The 25,922-nt window shown below is 50.0% G+C and overlaps 1 protein-coding gene across 2 annotated transcripts in view; it reads left to right on the plus strand.

The window, feature by feature from the left end:
• The window catches only part of XPNPEP2 (X-prolyl aminopeptidase 2), a 132,134-nt gene that overhangs the window by 68,977 nt on the left and 37,235 nt on the right, over positions 1 to 25,922 (plus strand). For both annotated transcript variants that reach the window (XM_083160339.1, XM_083160338.1), the window contains one exon: positions 8,418 to 8,516. In XM_083160339.1, coding sequence (XP_083016465.1) covers positions 8,418 to 8,516 — 99 coding nt within the window. The remainder of the gene's footprint in view (positions 1 to 8,417; positions 8,517 to 25,922) is intronic.

The raw sequence follows: 25,922 nt of genomic DNA on the forward strand, positions 1-25,922 counted from the left end.
CAAGACCCCCGAAGCACCAATACAGTGGAACCCCCCCACAAGTGACCCCATTTTGCAAACTACACCCCTCAGGGAATTCAACTAGGGGTATAGTGTACATTTCAAACCCCCAGGGGTTTCACCAATTTTGATACAACTGGGCTGTGCAAATGAAAAATTACATTTTTGACACAAAAATGCAGTTCTGGCTCAAAATTTTTCATTTTCACAAGGTATGAAGGAGAAAAAGCACCCCAAAATCTGTGCCCCAATTTCTCCCGAGTACGGAAATGCCTCATGTGTGACCAAAAAATGGCAGGACTCAGAAGGGAAGGAGTGATATTTGGGGTTTGCAGCACAGATTCTGGTGGAATGTTGGTGGGTGCTATGTCGCATTAGCAAGACCCCCGAAGCACCAATACAGTGGAACCCCCCCACAAATGACCCCATTTTGCAAACTACACCCCTCAGGGAATTCAACTAGGGGTATAGTGTACATTTCAAACCCCCAGGGGTTTCACCAATTTTGATACAACTGGGCTGTGCAAATGAAAAATTACATTTTTTACACAAAAATGCAGTTCTGGCTCAAAATTTTTCATTTTCACAAGGTATGAAGGAGAAAAAGCACCCCAAAATCTGTGCCCCAATTTCTCCCGATTATGGCAATGCCTCATATGTGACCAAAAAATACCAGTTGGGTGCATGGCAGGACTCAGAAGGGAAGGAGTGATTTTTGGATTTTGCAGCTCAGATTCTGGTGGAATGAATGGTGGGTGCACCCCCAAAAAGTTGCTGATCAGTTAATTTATACTGATCAGCACAAAAGAGGGGGCAGCAGGGGGGGGCAGCAGTCAGTTGCACAGGCAGCACAACCTTTTGGTGCAACTGACAGGTATATATATATAAAAAAAAAAACCTGCACCCCCAAAAAGTTACTGATCAGCACAGATATACGGATCAGCACAAAAGGGGGGGGGGGGGCAGCAGACACAAAATATAGCACTCTCTGTCACTATCTCTCACTATCTCTCACTATCTCTCACTATCTCTCACTATCTGTCACTCTATGACACTGCAGCAGCAGCACACAGGAAGTGACAAGATCCAGGAAGCATCCAGCTGCTGGCAGCACGCTACCAGCGGTGATCAGGTAAGTATCAGGCAAGGATCAGGTATGTATATTATGACAGATTGGTCGGTGACCGCTCTGCACGCAATTCCAGACCGGAATTGCGTCTGCAGCGCAGTCACCGTTAGTTTAAATCACGCGCCATGGCTGTGATTGGTCCGTCGGTCCGACGGACCAATCACAGCCTTGGGGGCAGGTGGGGTGAGGAGTGGTCATCACCGGTGACCCCCTCACGCCCCCTCACACCCGGCGGAGATTGATCCCTGTGTAAGCCCCAGGAAAGAAGGGGTTAATGCACCCCGACCCAGCGCTGCAAGGGTGACAGGAAGAGGCAGGCTGGAAAGGAGGAGGGGTTCCTGGAGAAGGACAGGGGGAAGCGTGGACTCAGGCAGAGAGGCGGAGTGAGGTGTGTGTCCAGCCACCTGGAGAGTGTGCCCGCGGTCAGCGCCGGAGCAGAGCGGAGGAAGCGGGTGACGTCACCGTGACCCCCGCCGACCTCCAGCGGGGATGTGAGACGGGAGGCGCGGTGGAGCAGCGCCTGTCCCCCCGCACCGACGGTACGCGGAGGCAGCCACTCCCGCATCGAGCCGAGGCGCAGGTGCGCCCAGAAGAAGGTGACCCCCGCCGGGAAGAGGAAGCTGACGCGGCAACATGGAGGGCGGGAGGCAGCCGGGCTACTCAGCGCTGCAAGGAGCAGCGACCCCCGCCGACCTCTAGAGACGGGTGACGCGCTCCAGCAGCGTTCACCCGCCGGGCAGCAACAGCAGAGCGCCTGTGACCCCCGCTGACCTCTGGAAGGGGAGACGCATGTCAGCAGCGTCTACCCGCCAGAGAGAAGGGGACAGTGCGCCCGCGACCCCCACCGACCCTTAGAGTGCGGCAGGAGGGGAGGAAGAATGCGGGCATCGTGGCAGCCCTGCAGAGAAGGTCCCGCCCAGCAGCACCTGGGACAGAAGGTCCCGCACAGCAGCACCTGGGACAGAAGGTCCCGCACAGCAGCACCTGGGACAGAAGGTCCCGCATAACAGCACCAAAGAGGAAGGTCCTGTCCAGCAGCACCATCACAGCACCCCTGCCGAGCAGCCTCAGACCAGTGGTCCCCTGCAGCAGTGAGAGCCCAGCAGTGAAGGCACAGCAGACAGCAGAGCCTGGGTACCAGTGACGACCGGAGGCCGAGACTGGTTGGAACCAGCACCTGCAACAGCTACAGGTACACTATTGCTCGCTGTTCCCCCGACTAGCACACCCAGTTAAGTTGCCGGCCCAGCACCTGATCCAACCTGTCGCCCTGTGTAGCTGATTGCGGCAACGCCTCGGCGCCCGCAATAGCAGTCCCTGGAGGGTACACAGCCCGGGCGAAGACTCTTTGATCCCAGCCGGAGTCAGGACCTCCCAAGGCTTTCCCAAGACCTCCCCTTCACCGCCCTTACCTATTCCCCATAGCGGCTCCCGGGATTGCTACGGTAGTGGACTTTGCTTAGGACAATCCCGCCACCCAGTGGTTCATGAACCAAATTGCATCCCCTTATAGGATACCCAGGAACAGTAACCCATTCCGTTAAGTCCTATGCATAGGCCCCTCATCTGGACTGACCGGTCTTAGTGGTGTAAAGTGTACCCGGGTACTCAGGTTAGCTCGTGTATTCATTTGATGGTGATTTGTTGACATAAATTGTGAATATACAGTACAGTATAAGGTTCACTCGCATTTGGCACTACCGCCGTATTTAAACGTAAATAGTGTACCCGCTCGCAGTTTAGCGGAGGTTAGTGCCGACTCCCTGAGTCACAGCGATAGGCCAGGTGCTGAGTGATCCCATAGTCGGTTGATGATACATTGTTATTGTTTAAGCATTACCGAGTGTATTAATGTTGTTTATGCACCACGGAGGGCATATTGTATTTATCGCATTGTGTGTCAAAAGTAAGGTTGACGTTTTGCCGTGGCCATATTGTAATAAAAGGTCAAACTAAGACGGTTGTTGTCTACTCTGTGTCACCATCCTGCCTCGCGAGAAGACTCCAGACTAGAACCCGTGAGATCGAGGAAGTACGGCCCTCACCGCATCCCAAAAGGTAACCCATTTCAGGGGTCTACAGTTTTCTGGCGTCACGAACAGGATCTAGTCAACGCGGAGTATAATCAGATACCAGGATGGACGCAGTACAGGTCGGGGGTGGGCAGGCACCCGCTGTGCCCCCCATCGCTGACCAACAGGTTGTAGCCCCAGTGGTAGTACCCGCCCCAGCAGCGACACCTCATGCTCCCATCACACTACCCTACTACTTCGGGGCCCCATGGATGCTGACCTACAGTGGGGACCCCAACAAGGGCGCCACGTTCACGGCGTTCAAGAACCAGATGAAGTCCATGGCCCAGCTCTACACCCCGAGCGAAGAACAGAGGGTACAGATCCTAGTCGGCCAACTCACGGGCTCCGCCCTCAGTGAGGTTGAATCGTGGGATGACAACCAAAAGAAGGACACCGACCAGATCTTGAATCGGCTGGCCACGATCTTCGAGACCGCCACCCTCCCGGAGTTGAAGATGCAACTCTATGGGCGAAAACAACGACCGGGCGAAACCCTCCGGGACTTCGCCCTTAGCCTACAGAAGGCCCTGAAGCTCATCCAAGCGGCCGACAAAGATGAGGTTCGTAACAGTGACGAGGCTCTCACTCTCCAGTTCGTGGAGGGAGCGTCGAACCCCACCATCAAGACCCAGCTACGAATCCTAAAGATGCAGATGCCGGGAAAGTCCTTTGCCGACTTTAAGAACACCGCCATCCCGACCATCGGGAATCACGATGACCCCGAAGCAGAATATCCGGAGATGGCGGGGGATCGAGGATCTGTGGCCACGAGCTCTGAACAAGTCAGCCGATTAAAAGACCGGACCATCCAGAGTTGCCAACCGCCAGCGGGAAATTCAGACCAATCCCTCCAGCGCCAGGTGGAAGACCTGACCCTCGTGATGGCCGCAATGGAGCGAGACATACGCCAGCTGACACAGCAAACCGCGTCTAACCGCGGGGAGGCCAGATGGAAGACGGAAGGACAGCAGTCGAACCGGAATCGATGGGACCCACCACGAGAAGATAGGAGGCGAACCTCGGGGAGAACACCGGGAGTAGACTCAGACCCGGAGGAATGGTGGGCCCAATACGTAGGACGATGCCCGAGGATCAAAGTGGCGATCAACGGGATAGAGACAGTGGCCATGATCGACACCGGGTCACAAGTATCAATGATACAGTTACCCATTCTCCAAAAGTATTGGGGAAAAGAAGTACCATTTAGACAGCCCCCCACGGAAGTAAAAGTGGTCGCTGCCAACGGCCGAGAGGTCAACTGCAACGGGTACTGGGAAGCCGACCTGAAGATCGGACGAACAGACTTACCCAAACAGGGGTATTTAGTGATCACCTGTGGGGAAGGAAGGGTTGCCCCCATCATCCTGGGGATGAACATACTAAGAAATTGCCCTGACGAGCTGATCGCGGCATTAAAGCAAGAGCAAGTGAACCAAGATCAGGCTGGGGAGATCAACCTGCAACACATCATCTGCGTCCAGGGGAGCCAGGTGGAGAAGAGGGCACTGACCGCACGTATCCAAGGAACGGTCAAGTGGTTTAATGTCCGAAAGGGATATGGCTTTGTTAACCGGAATGACACGAGAGCTGATGTCTTTGTCCATCGGACGGCCATGAAGAGGAACCACCCAAGGAGGTTCCTGCACAGTATCAGAGAGGGCGAGGCGGTGGAGTTCGATGTGGTAGAAGAAGAAAAGGGTGCCAAAGCGGTGAACGTAACTGCCCCAGGTGGGGTGCCGGAAAAGGGAAACCGGTTTGTCCCCGATAGGCGTCCTTCCCGCAGGCGCTCTTACCGGTGTCGAGGTGGGCGCTACCGCACCAACGCCAATGCCCCCTCCCACTGGACTCTACACCCAGGGGAAACGGTGGAGGATGTCGGTTGGCAGATAGGAGCGCCAATTTCCATCAGCCCAGTACCACGGCATCCACCCTCAGGAGTGAACACTGCCTCCGCCAATAGAGAAGAGAAGCCGGCTGCAGAAAAGGAATGGACACCCCTCGCCCCTATCGTTAACAGTCACCCACGGCGTAGATTTCACCATAAATGGGAGGCCGAGCCCTACATGGCCACCAAGAGCCCGACAGCAGAAATCGAAGTCCACCAAAGCGGAGAACCGGACGGGATTCGACTGCACTGGGTACATCGCAACCAGCCTAAGTCGTACTCTCGACAGACGGAGGCCCCTACCGTCGCCCCCAGGAGCATGCCCAGGGGCCCGCAGGAACTGCTGTTGAACGTAGGGTGGAGCATACCGTCCATCCCGGCTATACTGACCACAGAACCTGTAGAAGACTACGTGACCCCGGCGCCAGCAGAAGAAGCGCCAGCGTTACCCGTGAGGCGGTTCTCCCGAAGTACTAAGGGTACGCTACCAGCCCGATACCAACAATAAATTCCCATGCCCTAAGGGTCTGTCATTATTGTATATAGATATGTTCTACTGTTATTTATGATGCCGCTCTTAATTTACAGTTGTTGTGATGTTATACCCTTGTGTGAGAAAGAGACTTTACTTATTCAGGACTTTGAACAGTTTGGATTGGTTCCTTTGGTAACGTGGCGTGAGGACACGACCACGAAAAAGTACGGGCGGATGTAAGCCCCAGGAAAGAAGGGGTTAATGCACCCCGACCCAGCGCTGCAAGGGTGACAGGAAGAGGCAGGCTGGAAAGGAGGAGGGGTTCCTGGAGAAGGACAGGGGGAAGTGTGGACTCAGGCAGAGAGGCGGAGTGAGGTGTGTGTCCAGCCACCTGGAGAGTGTGCCCGCGGTCAGCGCCGGAGCAGAGCGGAGGAAGCGGGTGACGTCACCGTGACCCCCGCCGACCTCCAGCGGGGATGTGAGACGGGAGGCGCGGTGGAGCAGCGCCTGTCCCCCCGCACCGACGGTACGCGGAGGCAGCCACTCCCGCATCGAGCCGAGGCGCAGGTGCGCCCAGAAGAAGGTGACCCCCGCCGGGAAGAGGAAGCTGACGCGGCAACATGGAGGGCGGGAGGCAGCCGGGCTACTCAGCGCTGCAAGGAGCAGCGACCCCCGCCGACCTCTAGAGACGGGTGACGCGCTCCAGCAGCGTTCACCCGCCGGGCAGCAACAGCAGAGCGCCTGTGACCCCCGCTGACCTCTGGAAGGGGAGACGCATGTCAGCAGCGTCTACCCGCCAGAGAGAAGGGGACAGTGCGCCCGCGACCCCCACCGACCCTTAGAGTGCGGCAGGAGGGGAGGAAGAATGCGGGCATCGTGGCAGCCCTGCAGAGAAGGTCCCGCCCAGCAGCACCTGGGACAGAAGGTCCCGCACAGCAGCACCTGGGACAGAAGGTCCCGCACAGCAGCACCTGAGACAGAAGGTCCCGCATAACAGCACAAAAGAGGAAGGTCCTGTCCAGCAGCACCATCACAGCACCCCTGCCGAGCAGCCTCAGACCAGTGGTCCCCTGCAGCAGTGAGAGCCCAGCAGTGAAGGCACAGCAGACAGCAGAGCCTGGGTACCAGTGACGACCGGAGGCCGAGACTGGTTGGAACCAGCACCTGCAACAGCTACAGGTACACTATTGCTCGCTGTTCCCCCGACTAGCACACCCAGTTAAGTTGCCGGCCCAGCACCTGATCCAACCAGTCACCCTGTGTAGCTGATTGCGGCAACGCCTTGGCGCCCGCAATAGCAGTCCCTGGAGGGTACACAGCCCGGGCGAAGACTCTTTGATCCCAGCTGGAGTCAGGACCTCCCAAGGCTTTCCCAAGACCTCCCCTTCACCGCCCTTACCTATTCCCCATAGCGGCTCCCGGGATTGCTACGGTAGTGGACTTTGCTTAGGACAATCCCGCCACCCAGTGGTTCATGAACCAAATTGCATCCCCTTATAGGATACCCAGGAACAGTAACCCATTCCGTTAAGTCCTATGCATAGGCCCCTCATCTGGACTGACCGGTCTTAGTGGTGTAAAGTGTACCCGGGTACTCAGGTTAGCTCGTGTATTCATTTGATGGTGATTTGTTGACATAAATTGTGAATATACAGTACAGTATAAGGTTCACTCGCATTTGGCACTACCGCCGTATTTAAACGTAAATAGTGTACCCGCTCGCAGTTTAGCGGAGGTTAGTGCCGACTCCCTGAGTCACAGCGATAGGCCAGGTGCTGAGTGATCCCATAGTCGGTTGATGATACATTGTTATTGTTTAAGCATTACCGAGTGTATTAATGTTGTTTATGCACCACGGAGGGCATATTGTATTTATCGCATTGTGTGTCAAAAGTAAGGTTGACGTTTTGCCGTGGCCATATTGTAATAAAAGGTCAAACTAAGACGGTTGTTGTCTACTCTGTGTCACCATCCTGCCTCGCGAGAAGACTCCAGACTAGAACCCGTGAGATCGAGGAAGTACGGCCCTCACCGCATCCCAAAAGGTAACCCATTTCAGGGGTCTACACCTGTGTTACCGAGCGTCAGATTCGCGTCTGATTCGCCGGTAACACAGGAAAACTCTGCGATTGGTTGTTCACATTGAACAGCCAATCGCAGCGATCGCCGACGGGGGGGAGGCATCGCCGCCCCCCCTGGGCATGCTGGGACATGTCTGCTGTCAGGGACAGCAGACATCGTCCCTCTGTCACCGCGTCCCTAGACGCGGTGACAGTTTAAAGTCATGACGTATATATACGTCATGTGTCGGGAAGTACATCCCGGCCATGACGTATATATACGTCAAATGTCGGGAAGGGGTTAACATCATTCAACATTCAATGTAGATCATTTTTTTTATATATATATTTTTTAAACCAGACTGTTTGAATTTCAAAAACAATACTGCAAAAGGTTAATTATAAAATAATAAAATAACCTCTCCCCCTCCCTCTCTCCCTCTCTGCCTCCCTCATCCCCTTCCACCTCTTTATCTCTGTATCCCTCCCCCCCCCTCCCTCTCTCTCTCTCCCTCTCCCTCTCTCACTCTCCCTCTCTCCCTCCCTCCTCCCCTTCCACCTCTTTATCTCTTTATCCCTCTCCCTCCCTCCCTCCCTCCCTCCCTCCCTCCCTCTACCTCTCCCTCTCTCACTCTCCCTCTCTCCCTCCCTCCTCCCCTTCCACCTCTTTATCTCTGTATCCCTCTCCCTCCCTCTCTCTCTCCCTCTCTCTGCCTCTACCTCTCTCACTCTCTCTCCCTCCCTCCTCCCCTTCCACCTTTTTATTGTTCTGTTTCCCTCTCTCCCTCCTTAGCACACATTTGGAGGGGAGAAGTATCTGACATTTGAGACGGTGACCTTAGTTCCATATCACAGGAGTCTGATTGACACCAGTATTATGACAGACGTCCAGGTGAGTAAATGCTGGATTCCCCTATCTTAACCCTCACGTGTTTCACCTATTATTCATACCTGATTGCTGGGCTGCAAATCTTCATAAGCAAGCGACCAAATAAACGCCACCCCACGCTGCCCAGCAAGCAAGAATTCCCGCCCGATTGTGAAGAAAAGTCGACGAGTGTTTTTTATGTGGGGAGTTATTTTGTATATTTAACCATATATGACCCAAATTAGGGTAAAGAGTTTAACATGTAAAAGGTCGGCAGTACAATATCGACGGTGAAGAAAGCCGACATGAAACTGGTCAACACAAAAAAGAGTGACTTTTTTATTTTGGGTGTCATTTTGTAATGTTTAACCATATACTGTATGAAACAAATTAAGAAAAAAGCAACCCCTCGCTCGCCACAACTTATACATGGATATTAAAATAACCAAAAGTTGAGAAAACATTAAAAAATGTGTCAACCATTGTAACAATGGTCAACACACATATGGTTGACGCATTTTGGGGGGTTTCATGACCTTTAAAACCTGTTGACCTATTGTACTGTTGACCTTTAAAATGTCAACCTTTTGACAATATATCCTATGGTGTTGATGTGTCGATGGCTGTTGACATCTATCATCCACTTCTCACTGTAGATTTACACTGTTGACAACTTTTATTCATTAATATTATTTATCTCGGTTTACAACGGATCCCAGTGGCATAACAATAGCTCCGCAAACCCAGCGGTCGCGGGGTGGCGCTGAATAAGTGTGGGCGCCGGGGGTCTGCAGGGCTATTGGTGTGCTTCCCTAGCCCTGCCTTACCCCGCTGGCGCTGCTTGCTGTTGTCGCCGCCGCCGGCTGTGTGGCCGGGACCCCCAGATTTACTTGTCTGCAGACTCGGCTCTCCTCCAGGCTGGCTCCTGATAATGGCAAAACTAGCTCTCACAAAGGGCCAGATGTATCAAGCTTCAAAAAGTGATAAAGTGGAGAGTGAAAAACAGCCAGCCAATCAGCTCCTACCTGTTATTTTTCAAACACAGCCTGTGACATGGCAGGTAGGAGCTGATTGGCTGAATTTTAATTCTGCAATAAATGTTGTTTTAAAGTCCAACAACTCACATTTTATTTATGAACCTGCGCCAAGCTGTACCATATTCCATACTTACCATACTTATCAGGAGCCAGCCAGGAGGAGAGCCGGGACTGCAGACAAGTAGATCGCAGGTCCCGGCCACACGGCGGCAGCGCCAGCGGGCTAAGGCAAGGTTGGGGGAGGGCGGGCTTTATTTTAAGGGGGGGGGGGTGTGCAGATATTTCCGGTGGGGGGGCGCTGTATTTATAGTTACACCACTCACAGAGATGGAACCAATATTTAATCCATGTCGATCTTTTTGTCTGCACACCCTTAGATTAAATATGTTGACGCGCTCTATGAGAAAATCAGACGAATTATGGGGCCTGAACTAAAGAAACAGAACCTTAACGAGGAATATAAATGGCTGGAGAAGAACACGGAGCCATTATCACAGGGGACATTTATCACAGCATCTCTCGCGCTCCTGGCAGTATCGGCTATAGCCAATGTATTTCTACAGCAGGCGTCGGCGTGACGGAGAGGTCGGAGTTGAGGAACACCTGCTAGTTATTAATAACCTTCTCAATATGATACATTTCCTGAAATAAATAAATTCATAAATAATCAGAAGACAGCGATCAAACTAACAGCAACTTTATTTCAACTAAATAATAATTTTCGCTATTGTGGTTATTGTTTAATGAATGATCAGAATTCCCTGAAACGGTCTGGGAATTATTCAGCTCGTCGGAACATTAGGGTCGGCAGTCACACACTGTCGGCATAATAGGTCCGGGAAGTTCCCTTTTATTTTTATCAAAATCTTGTTAATAACTTCTTTCATTTTGTGATATTAACAATAACCACAGTAACATATGTATTCTGCTGCAATGAAGCAATATTGGGGAAGCTGCCCTTCAAACGACCTTTCTACTACAGTGGGTGTGGCTCAAAGGTTTTACACCAATAGGTCGAGATTGACAAAAGTTTGACATGTGCGCTTGCCTGATTATCGACAGAGCTTCAAATTCTGCTCCTTTTCCATTTAACTCTTCCCGTTGGACGGTGTAAATACTTGAACTCCCACAGATGTCTTCCTCAATGGCCCCCAGATCAAATGAGTTGATTTTGTGCAAATTGAGAAAATTTTTGCAGCAGCTGTAAATGAAAGACGTTTGTAGGCCAAATCTGAGATCACCATCACAGGATAAAGCATCGTCACAGAGGAAATTATGGCAAAATAAGAAATAACAATAAATGGATGATTTTGCAAAGCTTCAGCACCCCAAATACCCATATCGGGGTAAAATATTGCTGTGTCCCCGCCCATTGTGGGAGGGGCAATAGACACATGAGGGCTATTGGCGTAACTGATAAAAAATATTAGTTGCCACCTCCCCAATGGGTGAGGACAAATGTTAGCACCCATAGTGCATGTATCCATAGTGAGTATAATTTGGGATCTGCATTTTTTTAATTTAAATCCCCTGACTGGATAGGAGGACAATAAAATGTACTATGAATACAATTCTTTTAATTAATATAAGAGCACATTTCTTTGTTTATTAAATAAATATGCTTTGTATACTGTGCTTCTGCTACAGATTCATTACCATTAAATATAATAAAAAGGCCCAGGACCAATGTCATACAGTACTAGGGACATTATGTACTCTGGGACACTCTATGTGACATCATAACATCACAGACAAGAAGAATGCCAGATGAGGAAAACTGGGAGCGGTGTGTGATCTACAGATGCACTACACACTGGCCCTTACTCAGATCTGATTGCAGTACAATTTGTTCTCAAAATGGGCAAAACCATGTGTACTGCAGCTGGGGCAGATGTAACATGTGCAGAGAGAGTTAGATTTGTGTGAGTTATTTTTTTTTCTGTGCAGGGTAAATACTGGCTGCATTATTTTTTCACTACAATTTAGATTTCAGTTTCAACACACCCCACCCAAATTTAACTCTCTCTGCACATGTTACATCTGCCCCACCATCTGCACATGATTTTGCCCATTTTGAGAACAAATTTGTACTACGATCAGATCTGAATAAGGGCCACTGTGTGGTGTCCTCAGGCCTGGCTTTACCATAAGGTTAAGACTCGAATACCCGAGTCTCACAGATCTTTAGCTGCATCTTCTGATCTTTTTGCAACAGGTAAGATCAAAAGATCCAGCTACAGATCCGTGGAAGACGGTTTGCGATTAATAACGATTTGTGGTAAAAATCAATAATTAGAGGATTTGCAATCACTTTAGTGTGTGGGCGCCTTAAATTTTATTTTTACCTCTCTTCTCCTCTTTCTCTCCTTCTCTCTCTTTCTTTTTTTCTCGTGATCCTTCTCCCTCCTTTTCCCCTTCGTATCTGTGACTTATTTTCTGTGTCCTACTCATAACCAGGGCCGGCGCCACCACTTGGCAAATCTAGGCATTTGCCTAGGGCGCCAGCCACTGGAGGGCGGCACTTCGCCCCTCGCCTCTCGCATGGAGGCTGCAGGGGTGTCCGTGCCGGGTACCTGCGGCACTGTGTGATCTGGCGGCGGGGTCCCTGTAGTGATGCGCGCTATCCGGCAGCCAGGCGCGGCGCGGGAAGCGCTGCTGGGTTTGAAAACATTCCGCATGCTGATTGGCTGAGATTCAGAAAATCAGCGTGCGGCGAGTTTTCAAACCCATCAGCGCTTCCCATGCTGCCGCCTGGCTGCCGGATTGCGCGCATCACTGCAGGGACCCCACCGCCAGATCACACAGGGGTAGATTTATTATAGCGGCGCCTATCGCGCCGCTATAACAGTTCCTGCTTCGCCTCATTAGCGAGGCGAAGCAGGAGGGGACACCGACAAGATCTACTAAGATCTTGCCGCCGGAGTGGGGGAGCGCTAACTCCCCCCTCCGGCGATGTCCCCTCAAGCTGACAGCGCGTCATTTAACACTGACGCGCTGTCTGCTTACCCACGGCCGTCTGGACTGCGCATGCGCGGGATCTCGCTACTCACGCGAGATCCCAGCGCAGCTCAGAGCCAGCATCAGGGACAGCGCTGTCCCTGCTGTAGGCATATGGCATCGCCGTCTGCAGCTGTCGAAGTCGATAGCTGCAGGCGGCAGAACGGTCAGCGATGCTGACCGTTCATAAATTAGGCAGGAGGCAGGCGAGCACTACGAAATATCGTAGCTGCGCTATGCCTCCTGCCCCACACCGCCGCACGCTAGTCACCCGCTCAGCGGGTGTCATACATAAGGGGAAGCGCTATCCCCTGCTTTAGCGCATGGGGATAGCGCATATGCCCCTTATCTCCACTTAATAAATCTACCCCACAGTGCCTCAGGTACCCCCCCCCCCCCCCCCGTAGGCACCGGGGCGCCCCACCCCCCCTCGCCTGGGGCGCTCCGGTGCCTTGCACCGGCCCTGCTCATAACACCATCACCCCCTGGCCCATCCATGCTGTGACACACTCTCGTGCTCCCCAAGCTGCCCACTTCCTGAGGAGCCAGGCTAAAAATAGTTAAGTGTATCTTTACTAATGGTGGTAGCATTGCCTACCACTACAGTCATGTCAAATCTTGTACTGAGAAGTCTTACACCGGTCCTGAGTACCTGACATATCATGGGATTAAGGGAAAGTTCTTACATTTTTGCTTCTGAATCATCAAAATGTACCCAACATATAGAAAGGTATCTGATAGGGGCATCTATGACGGAGGAGCGTGTGGTGTGACAGCGCACTGGGGATTATGTAAATCTGCTGTGACCACACATCTGTCTACAGTCACACATTACAGAACGGGGAACTGAATGGTGTCAGTAATATCAGTAATCGCTTCTATACGACAGTATCACTGTAACCGAGTTATATGACTTTTGAGGCCATCCTTTAAACTGACTAAATTATAAGCTGCGGTTACTGCTGCTCTCCTAAGTAGTATACATGGTATCAGAAAATAAACCATACAAAGGGCCTTATTCTAATTCACTCTTTCTGACAAAATCCTTCTTAGATGGACAAAACCATGTGCACTGCAGGTGGGGCAGATGTTACTTGTGCAGAGAGAGTTAGATTAGGGTGGGGTTTTACTTCAAAGTGAGATCTATATTGCAGTGTAGAAATAAAGCAGCCAGTATTTTCCCTGCACAGAAACACAATAACTCACCCAAATCTAATTCTCTCTGCACAATTAACATCTGCCCCCCTGCAGTGCACATGGTTTTGTCCATCTAAGAAGGATTTTGTCAGAAAGAGTGAACTAGAATAAGGCCCAATGTCTCAGCCATTTGCTACCAGCCTTAAAATACATTCACGCTGGTCAGGAACACAACTTATGGGTGTCACAGTTGTACTGACTGTACACATTCACAGAAGACACAAAAGCTTAGACATTTTTAATTGTGCTTATGTTCCATTTGGATTTAAAGTGCGTCATTCACTTATTCACCATTGTGTGTGTGGGGAGCTCATTGTGCATTCGGCTGGCGCAGTTTTTACCAGTGGCATAAGTCCAAGAGACATTGGTGGCAGTCACCAAGTTATAGGTGAAATGTGTTAAATAGAGAGCATATGATGTGGAAGGGGGTGTGTATTGTTTTGTTTACTTAAAAAGCGGTTACAGAGTAAGATGTACATTGATAGTGTGGAGGGTACAGTGACATTTGTGGGTGTGGGGGGGGGGCTGTGTGTGCGTGTTGTTTAGGTGTGTGTGTGTGTGCAATAGTATAGTAGGGTGTTTTTGAGTCAGCGGCTCCCCACTGGCGGAAGTCATGACACAGGAAAACAGGAGCTGGGTAGTGATAGGGGTGTGTGGGCATACGGGGGACTAAAGAGGAGTTTGGGGGACACAAGCTTGCCAGTGGGTGAGCCAGTGGTCGTTGGGGTCCCGCGAATCGCGGGAGGGGGGGTCGCGAGTGTCCGGGGGGTTGCGGGAGTAATGGTGTATGGTGGCTGTGGAGTAATGGTGGATGGTGGGCGTGTACTGTAGCCCTGGCTGGGCGAGGGGAGGTGATGTCAAGGGGGTGGGGTGTGTAGAACACTGGTCTTTTCCTTAGGGGGGGCGGGTTTGTGTATCCCGCTGGGCGGGAACGTTATACACATAGAACACTGGTCTTTTCCCTAGGGGGGGCGGGTTTGTGTCTCCCGCTGGGCGGGAACGTTATATACACAGGGGATGAGTGACAGATCTGGCTAAATATATAAGAGATGTTAAGAAATATAGATAGATAACACATATATCTCTCAAAACTCAGCCACAGAAGCAATGTTGTTGGCTTTTAAATAACTGACTTGAGGGAGAGGAGAGGTGCCCACTTGGGAGCAGGAGCCCGGCGGCAGATGACTCCATTGCCTCCCAGAGTTCTGCCTCGCCGCCTGAACATACAGTACGCCCAGGTTTTTACAGTCACTGGGGGAAATTTACTAAAATGGAATGTATTCTCTATCACATGGGATGTTGCTTTGGACAACCAATCAGAATCCACTTCTTATACACTTTGCATATTCTACAAGATAATAGATAGTATCTGATTGGTTTCCCATAACATCCCATGTGGAAAAAAAACTCCCATCTTAGTAAATACTGAAGACTGCCCTTAATGTTTAATGCAGATTTGTTCTCATCCAGATGTCTTGACCCTAATTATACACAGGGCAAGATGATTTCACACAGTTGTTGTCCCTGCTCTATTTGTACTGTACACAAAAATACTCCGAGAAATCGCTCAGATTTTGTGTCTTCACCCCCCCCCCCGGTGCGACATTGTCACCTGCTGTGATCGGATTAAATATATGCTTGTGACCAGAATAAAAAGCAGAAGGAGAGAATCAAATAAATGAAATCCCCTAACACAGAGAATACATCTGCCCAGGAAACCAACGCCTACGCCCTATTCACACATGTGCCACTATCTTCCTGCCATCACCAGGGAAGATAAACACCTATTGCGACATGCCAAGGCCAATGATAATCATTACATTAACATACTGGAGGCGGCCACATCGGCGGAGTACCTCCTGCCTCTGTCAGTCCTTGGTCCTTAGGCATGAAAACAATCCTGATTTCATTAAGGATAGTCCTGATTCAAGAAAAGAAGTAAGTGCCCCTGCCGGAGAGGACTGTGTCTGTGCCCCTGCCGGAGAGGACTGTGTGCCTGCCGGAGAGGACTGCGGTCCTGCCGGAGAGGACTGCGGTCCTGCCGGAGAAGACTGTGGTCCTGCCGGAGAAGACTGTGGTCCTTCCAGAGAGAGGACTGTGTCCCTGCCGGAGAGGACTGTGCCTCTGCCGGAGAGGACTGTGCCCCTGCCGGAGAGGACTGTGTGCCTGCCGGAGAGGACTGCGGTCCTGCCGGAGAGGACTGCGGTCCTGCCGGAGAAGACTGCGGTCCTGCCGGAGAAGACTGCGGTCCTGCCGGAGAGGACTGTGTCCCTGCCGGAGAGGACTGTGTCCCTGCCGGAGAGGACTTTGTCCCTGCTGGAGAGGACTGTTGTCCTGGTCGACAGTCAAAAGGTCAACACCATATGGTCAACATGGCAATGGTCGACACATGAAAAGGTCAACATGGTTTTTGTTGAATATTTTTTATACTTGACCATACACATAGACTCCGATTGGGAACAGTAAGCCCGAAGTATGGCAAGGGAAGCGAGTCCTGCGAGCGTAGTCTTTCTCGCTGAAAATGTGCATATAATAAATAAAACAACTGTAAACAATAAAATGACTCTGTGCCAGAGTCTGTGTGATGGTGACTGTGTGCCAGAGTCTGTCTATGTGCCAGCGTGCTACTTTCTGTGTGTCATCATCTGTCTGTGTGTCAGCGTCTGTCAGTGTATTAGCGTCCATTTGTCAGTGTGTCAGCATCTGTCACTGTGCTAGCATCAGCATCTGTTTGTCAACATCTGTGCATCAGTGTGTCAGCATCTGTGTGACAGAGTCTGTGTGCCACTGCGTTAATGTCTGTGTGTCAGCACCTGTCTGTCAGTGTCTGTGTGTCAGCATCTGTCTGTCAGTGTCTGTTTGTCAACACACATAAGTCAGCATCTGTCAGTGTGTTGGCATCCATCTGTCAGCATCAGTGGAATTTACATTCCACTGAAACTGCCCTGACCAAAGTCACTAACGATTTACTATCGGCTAAATCCAAAGGCCTCTTCTATATCCTCATCCAGCTTGATCTGTCGGCAGCCTTTGACACTGTTGACCACCCTCTCCTGCTCAACACCCTCCGCTCCTTTGGCATCACTGGCACGGTCTTCTCCTGGTTCACCTCATACCTCTCCGATCGCTCCTTCTCCGTCTCCACTCCGAGCTCCTCCTCTCCTACTACCCCGCAGCCAGTCGGTGTTCCTCAAGGGTCAGTCCTTGGCCCTCTCCTCTTCTCCCTCTACACCACCTCTCTGGGCACCCTCATCAGCTCCTATGGTTTTCATTACCACCTTTATGCTGATGATACCCTAATCTAAGGAGGTTGGGTGATCCGCACCATAAGTTAGATATTCATATTTTTATATTCTACATATTATTTTCTTTCTGGGTAGAGAGATACTCGCTTACCAAGAATTTTTTCAAAATATAATTCCTGGTTTGCTAGGGTGCAGCCCTCTGATTTGTCAATTAAGCAGTGTAAACAAGAGAGAAAGAAAAGAAATCAGTTTGGAGTGGGGCGCACTCCTTACCCAGAGTGTCTCTTATTGGACTTTTTCATAAAAACGTACCTAATGTTAGGTGTATACTTTATTAGTGTGTATTCAACACGTTAGCCTATCCGGCCATCACTTTTATTAATATTCTGGGTTTTCAACTGTATTAGTTGTATTAAACCTTTCTATAATCAATTCCCTTTATAAGGGATCAAACGTAGCGAAAATATTAAAAACAAATAAAGATATAGAAAAACAAAGAAATAGAAATTTTAAAACGTGTCTCTGTGACCTTTTTGTAGCTTATTTGGAAATTGCTTATTGCTGTTATATAAAGTCTGTGTTAATTACATTTGTAATAAAAGATATTTATTTCTTGAACAGCAGTGTTTGGTGTTAATTGTTGCAGTTGTTATTATTGTGTGTATCCACCCAATATATTTTGTATCAGTATAATCTTGATACAATTGTTGGGTCGAGTTATTCTTTATTATAATGTATGTCTTATATTCTCTCCAGTATGTCGGGGGTCATTTATTCTGGCTGTTCAGATGTGACTAGTTTCCCGATATATGATTGATCTTAGAATATGACATAAATGGGGGAATGCCTGCCGTACAGCCCAATATTCCTCCTATTAACAATGTCCAAGGATCAATGAACAGGAATTAATTACACATGTGTACATGTATGTTAGGTTCTTAGTAGTGTTGTGATGTGAATAACAACACTACTAAGAACCTAACATACATGTACACATGTGTAATTAATTCCTGTTCATTGATCCTTGGACATTGTTAATAGGAGGAATATTGGGCTGTACGGCAGGCATTCCCCCATTTATGTCATATTCTAAGATCAATCATATATCGGGAAACTAGTCACATCTGAACAGCCAGAATAAATGACCCCCGACATACTGGAGAGAATATAAGACATACATTATAATAAAGAATAACTCGACCCAACAATTGTATCAAGATTATACTGATACAAAATATATTGGGTGGATACACACAATAATAACAACTGCAACAATTAACACCAAACACTGCTGTTCAAGAAATAAATATCTTTTATTACAAATGTAATTAACACAGACTTTATATAACAGCAATAAGCAATTTCCAAATAAGCTACAAAAAGGTCACAGAGACACGTTTTAAAATTTCTATTTCTTTGTTTTTCTATATCTTTATTTGTTTTTAATATTTTCGCTACGTTTGATCCCTTATAAAGGGAATTGATTATAGAAAGGTTTAATACAACTAATACAGTTGAAAACCCAGAATATTAATAAAAGTGATGGCCGGATAGGCTAACGTGTTGAATACACACTAATAAAGTATACACCTAACATTAGGTACGTTTTTATGAAAAAGTCCAATAAGAGACACTCTGGGTAAGGAGTGCGCCCCACTCCAAACTGATTTCTTTTCTTTCTCTCTTGGATACCCTAATCTATCTCTCCTCCCCCGACCTATCCCCATCACTCCTGTCCAAGGTCTCCGAATGCCTCACGGCCATCTCAGCCTGGATGACCCAACGCTTCCTGAAACTAAACATGGCTAAAACTGAACTTCTAATCTTCCATCCCCCGAACATCCCCTCTTCTCCCACTATCTCCATCAGCATTGGTGAAACCGAGATCACCTCCACCGACCAAACGCGCTGCCTCGGTGTCATCATTGACTCCTCCCTCTCTTTCACCCCCCACATTCGAGCTCTCTCACAGTCTTGCAGCTTTCACCTACGCAACATCTCACGCATCAGACCATTCCTCTCCACTGACGCGACCAAAATTCTCATTCACTCTCTTGTCATCTCCCGCCTTGACTACTGCAATATCCTTCTCTCTGGGCTACCTCTCACCCGCCTCGCACCTCTCCAAACCATTCTTAACGCTGCTGCTAGGCTCATCTTCCTCTCCCGCCGCTCTACCTCCGCCTCCCCCCTCTGTCTATCTTTTCACTGGCTCTCCATTCCTTTCCAAGTTCTCTTTAAACTCCTCACCACCACCTACAAGGCTCTCTCTTCCTCCACCGCTCCTTACCTCTCTTCCCTGATCTCTATCCACACTCCCTCCCGTCCTCTTCGCTCCATCGCTGACCGCCGACTGACCTCTCACCTAATCACCTCCTCCCACTCCCGTGTCCAAGACTTCTCTCGCGCTGCCCCCCTGCACTGGAACAACCTCCCGCCACCCATCAGGCTTTCTGATTCCCTTACCTCCTTCAAGCGCTCCCTCAAAACCCACTTTTTTCGACTAGCCTATCCCTCCTCCTAACCTCTTTTGATCCTCCTATCCTGCCTCCGTTCCCCTCCGTTCCTACTTATCCTGTTGTTTTTCGTTCGTCCACCCACCTATTTTTAGTATGTTATGAGTAGGGTCCTCCTGCCTCATGTACTCACCCTACCTCTTTACCTCACCTGTCCTCCTGTCCTGTTCTTCCCTTCCTCTACTTCATCTTCAGTCTCCTCGACAATTTTGACACCTACTTCTGAACTGATGCTGATTTTATTTCTACCAGCTATACCCCTATTTATACTGTATTTTTCAACACACCCTGTATGTTACCTTGTCATTTGTTTTTTGTTTGCTATGTACGGCGCTGCGGACACTTTGCGGCGCCTTATATATAAACGTACTACTACTACTACTATCAGCGCCTGTATGTTAGTGGTTGTTTGTCAGTATTTATCTCTGTGTCGGCATCTGCATGTTAGTGTCAGCATCTGTCTGGTTATTAGCATCAGTGTCTGTGTCAGCTACTTTGTGTCAGTGGCTGTGTGTGTGTCCGTGAGTCAGCATCAATCTGTCTGTGTGTCAGCTGGGTGTCTGACTGAGTGTCAGTGTCTGTGTGTCAGAGACTGTGTGCGTGTCAGTGTTTGTTTGTAAGTGTGCCAGTAAATGGATGTCAGTTTCTGTGTGTCAGAGTCTGTCTTGATGCCAGTGTCTGTCTGGAAGTCTGTCAGCATCGGTGTGTCAGTGTCAGCATCTGTCTGCATGCCTGTATGACTGCGTCAACGCCCCAGTCTGACACACTGCCCCATCTTCTTCATGACACACCCCTTTTGATTGACCATGCCATTATTTTCTGGTATGTACAGTACAGCACTAAATCCCTTTCAAATTTCCACACCCACAATTCAAAATTCCCCCTTCAACCACTGAGTACAAGACAATGTAGGACAAGTACATGGAATATAAACATCCCTGCATCATTTTAGATGACACTGAAATAAGCCGAAACCAAAGGGGAACTTAATGGAGTAGATAATAGAATAAGCAGGAGGAGAGAGGGCCCTGCTCATGAGAGCTTATATTCTAAAGGGGAGGGGCAGACAGACCGGGGTGACACAGATGGGGTAAGCAGGAGGCAGTGGGTTAGTAAATATACTCTGTGCTTTGGTACCCATTGATGTGCCTGGCTGATATAACAGTACTGCAATCTCAGATTTGCTGCTGGATCCTGTGTGTATACTGCCGTATGGCTGCTGACCCTGACTGCACGTCACTGGTGTATACTGCCATATGGCTGCTGACGCTCTGCCTGGCCTGCCGACCCTGACTGCACGTCACTGGTGTATACTGCCGTATGGCTGCTGACGCTCTGCCTGGCCTGCCGACCCTGACTGCACGTCACTGGTGTATACTGCCGTATGGCTGCTGACGCTCTGCCTGGCCTGCCGACCCTGACTGCACGTCACTGGTGTATACTGCAGTATGCCTGCCGACACTCTGCCTGGCCTGCCGACCCTGACTGCACGTCACTGGTGTATACTGCCGTATGGCTGCTGACCCTGATTGCACGTCACTGGTGTATACTGCCGTATGGCTGCTGACCCTGACTGCACGTCACTGGTGTATACTGCAGTATGGCTGCCGACCCTGACTGCACGTCACTGGTGTATACTGCCGTATGGCTGCTGACGCTCTGCCTGGCCTGCCGACCCTGACTGCACGTCACTGGTGTATACTGCCGTATGCCTGCCGACACTCTGCCTGGCCTGCCGACCCTGACTGCACGTCACTGGTGTATACTGCCGTATGGCTGCTGACCCTGATTGCACGTCACTGGTGTATACTGCCGTATGGCTGCTGACCCTGACTGCACGTCACTGGTGTATACTGCAGTATGGCTGCCGACCCTGACTGCACGTCACTGGTGTATACTGCCGTATGCCTGCCGACACTCTGCCTGGCCTGCCGACCCTGACTGCACGTCACTGGTGTATACTGCCGTATGGCTGCTGACCCTGATTGCACGTCACTGGTGTATACTGCCGTATGGCTGCTGACCCTGACTGCACGTCACTGGTGTATACTGCCATATGGCTGCTGACCCTGACTGCACGTCACTGGTGTATACTGCCATATGGCTGCTGACCCTGACTGCACGTCACTGGTGTATACTGCCGTATGCCTGCCGACACTCTGCCTGGCCTGCCGACCCTGACTGCATGTCACTGGTGTATACTGCAGTATGGCTGCCGACCCTGACTGCACGTCACTGGTGTATACTGCAGTATGGCTGCCGACCCTGACTGCACGTCACTGGTGTATACTGCTGTATGGCTGCCGACCCTGACTGCACGTCACTGGTGTATACTGCCGTATGGCTGCTGACCCTGACTGCACGTCCCTGGTGTATACTGCCGTATGGCTGCCGACCCTGACTGCACGTCACTGGTGTGTACTGCCGTATGGCTGCTGACCCTGACTGCACGTCACTGGTGTATACTGCTGTATGGCTGCCGACCCTGACTGCACGTCACTGGTGTATACTGCTGTATGGCTGCCGACCCTGACTGCACGTCACTGGTGTATACTGCCGTATGGCTGCTGACCCTGACTGCACGTCACTGGTGTATACTGCTGTATGGCTGCCGACCCTGACTGCACGTCACTGGTGTATACTGCTGTATGGCTGCCGACCCTGACTGCACGTCCCTGGTGTATACTGCCGTATGGCTGCCGACCCTGACTGCACGTCACTGGTGTATACTGCCGTATGGCTGCCGACCATGATGCACGTCACTGGTGTATACAGCCTTATGGCTGCGGACCCTGACTGCACGTCACTGGTGTATACTGCAGTATGGCTGCCGACCCTGACTGCACGTCACTGGTGTGTACTGCTGTATGGCTGCTGACCATGATGCACGTCACTGGTGTATACTGCAGTATGGCTGCCGAACCTGACTACACATCACTGGTGTATACTGCAGTATGGCTGCCGACCCTGACTACACATCACTGGTGTATACTGCCGTATGGCTGCTGACGCTCTGCCTGGCCTGCACGTCACTGGTGTATACTGCAGTATGGCTGCCGAACCTGACTACACATCACTGGTGTATACTGCAGTATGGCTGCTGACGCTCTGCCTGGCCTGCTGACCCTGACTACACATCACTGGTGTATACTGCAGTATGGCTGCTGACGCTCTGCCTGGCCTGCTGACCCTGACTACACGTCACTGGTGTATACTGCAGTATGGCTGCTGACGCTCTGCCTGGGCTGCCGACCCTGACTGCACGTCACTGGTGTATACTGCCGTATGGCTGCTGACGCTCTGCCTGGGCTGCCGACCCTGACTGCACGTCACTGGTGTATACTGCAGTATGGCTGCTGACGCTCTGCCTGGGCTGCACATCACTGGTGTAAATGCCGGAGCAGCTGTGTCACAGCAGCTGCCACTGACCACAACTTCTGCAAACACGTTCTGACTCTGCGTCCAGCAATGGGCCTGTTACCACAGACCAGACCCTAGGGTACAGCTATAGCTGGCAGATGACTGCTAGATGATGGGCATGCAGCACAGAGGGGCACTGACACTGCCTTCCCTGAGCCACAGACTTACCCCGCTGGTGGCTACAACATATTTCTCTACCTTATTTATGTATCTCTGTTTCCCTACACTTCTTAGATTGCAAGCGCAATGTCCAAGCCAAGGTTAATATTTACATTTTGATTTATGTTACTGTGCGTGTTACTTATTAGTATCATACAGACGGCGCGCCTCTCAGCCAGCGCTGGAAATCACCAGAATCCCTCAGCTGGTGCAGGCTGCCTGTCTCCGCTTCAGGCAGATGGGCCGGGTTCGGGGGGGAGCTGGGGGAAGCTGGAGGGGGTGGGGCTGAGGTTGAGCTGCAGAGGGCGGCGGAGGGTTCAGACGAAACTGGGCACGTGAGTGTCTTGTGCACGCGTGCCCCTTCTGTCGGCTGGCAAAGGCTAGCGGATGGCGATTGTATCACCAGGAGCTGCTCCAGCGGGAGCTACTCCATTTGTACCTCCCATAATCTGCTACATTGCGTAATATAATATATATATTATATATATATATATAAGAAAATAATAAGGATAAAAATAACTTAAAGTCAGCATTTCATTAGAATTATAGTAATACCAGTATCTTAATAATGCCACTGCAGCTAAAGCGCTGGTGGGGGGGAAACGGCACCGTGGGATCGCAGGGTCTCTATCTGCAAATTCCATTTTAACCGCCCGCATGGAATCTGCTTAAAAATGGCCCACTAAAAATGGCCGCCGCCTTGGATGAGACATATGCTAGAGGTCCTACTGCAGCGTCTGTCAGGAGAGCGCAGCACTTAAAGCACTACCCAGAATATACGGATTCCAGGAGTGCTGGCTAGATGTGAACACCTACCCCCTGGCAGCAAGCATGAAACACCCTGAAATATCTAGTTATAATGCTGGTCAATATTGTGCTTTGTGGTGTCACCACGGGTAAAATGGTACAGTGTTTAGGTGGAGAAAATACCATAGAAGAAAAAGAGCACACACAAAACTCGAAGGCCAAATTCCATGTGTGAGAACTAAATTCTGCATTCTGTGGGATAAGGGGAGTATTCCGTGTCACAGTTTGTGGTATTTTGTAACTATGATGGTGCGTAATTTATTCTGCAGCCCCCTCTCTGTTTTACACAATATTACTCACAACTTCATCCTTTTATAATCCCCGGCATCACCTGGCCGCCCCAATTTCCCCCTCAAGTCTCTAAGCACCTTCAGTCGCACATGTATTTCAAGAATTCATTACTCATACGATTTGAGTAAATAGTCTGACTGCATTATGAAAGGTCATAGGTTTGAATCCTGGGTATGACAGGATTTTAAAATGTGTGCTTTTAAGGAGGATGCGACTAGAGGTCCTGGGTATGACTGCTAAGAAATATGTGATTTAAAATAAAGTGTAGTGTAAATAATTGACAAAGAGCTGTCAAATGAAGCACATAAATTACGGTAAAGATTATACCCTATTCCCAACGGCCACCTGGCAGTTACCTGGCATTTTTTAGTGCCGGGTTATTTTGCCGGGTGCAGCCTGCCCCAATTCAACAGGTTAAAGCTTTTCAACCCGGGAATTTTCTGAAAAACCCGGGTTTTTCTGTTGTGTGAAAGGGTCAACACGGGTCTCAAATCCTGGCTCACCGACCCTGGTCAACTCAAGAGCAGGGTCGGAGTGCTGGGATTTAAGACCCGTGTTGACCTCATCACACCAAAGAAAAACCTGTGATTTTCAGCAAATTCCCGGTTTGAAAATGTAACCCCCAAATTAGTTCTGGTGTGAAAGGGGTAGTAGTGTCATAATTCATTTTCTTGGGAGTGTTCTGTAAGTAAGTACATGTGCTCTATAAATACGTATCTATCTATTTTAAAAGACTTATTTTCTGGAAACGATTATGCAGAAGTTAAAATTGTTCAGAAGAGTCCGGCACTAACTTTGGTGACCACTGTTGAAGTAGTTGGTAATTAGGAAGCCGTAGGTTGCGGCTAACACCGCTCACTTCCCACTACTGGGCAGCGAAAGAAAACAGAGTTATTCTGTGCCGCTGTGTCCAGACCATGAAAGTGATTTATCAATCTAAGGACGATTTGGCGCGTTATTCAATCTGGGACGCCCCGATAGTCGGAGTCCCGGGCGGTTTTCATTCCGTTCGACTGTAACTTGACAACCAGAATTCAATGTTCCCGCTGTAAAGTGTCAGAAACTGTCGAAAACCGTCCGTGAGTTCAACAAACAGACTTTTTTAAAAGTCGGATCTGTTTCGGCCGAAACTGCCTTCAATGCTGTCGGTAGTGGCGGGATTGAATACCCGCTTAGTGACTTAACGCCAGGCGTATTTCCAGATGCACATTTGTGAGCTGCCTTCCCCCAGTATAAATGCGCAAATGTCACTTCAGGGCCCAACATTTTGCACCTGTTTCCATTTTTTTCATTTTTATTGTGGCATAAATAATTCTTTATAGTCAAGGGACACATATTCCAGATATGGGACCTTATTCTGGTCCAATCGCTCCTTTGCTCAGGGGAACGATGGTGAGCGACTACGCCTGCGTATATACACCATTATGTGCATGTGCAGCCGATTGGTGCGAGCGGGCATGGTGAACTGCTTATTCACTGTCCCTATAGGACCTAGCAGTGGGGGTTGGGGGTGGGGTGGCAGCATAGGGACGCGCCCATGGGAACGCCCAGCAGTTCATGTGCGTTCCCATGAAAACGACGCAAGGGGGCAGGGGGCGGGCAGTGGATGTCAGCTGCCCGCCCGCTTCACGTACCATCGGATGATTTTGTCCCTTTGCATGCAAGGCTGCGAATGGATGTATATGCAAAACATACAGCAACTGCTGCGGGACCTCTGAAAATAACAGATTGGGGTTCTCTTTCTATCTGGCACATGCACAT

This window comes from Crinia signifera, chromosome 9 (assembly GCF_055691185.1).
Source record: "Crinia signifera chromosome 9, ASM5569118v1, whole genome shotgun sequence".
Taxonomy (NCBI): domain Eukaryota; kingdom Metazoa; phylum Chordata; class Amphibia; order Anura; family Myobatrachidae; genus Crinia; species Crinia signifera.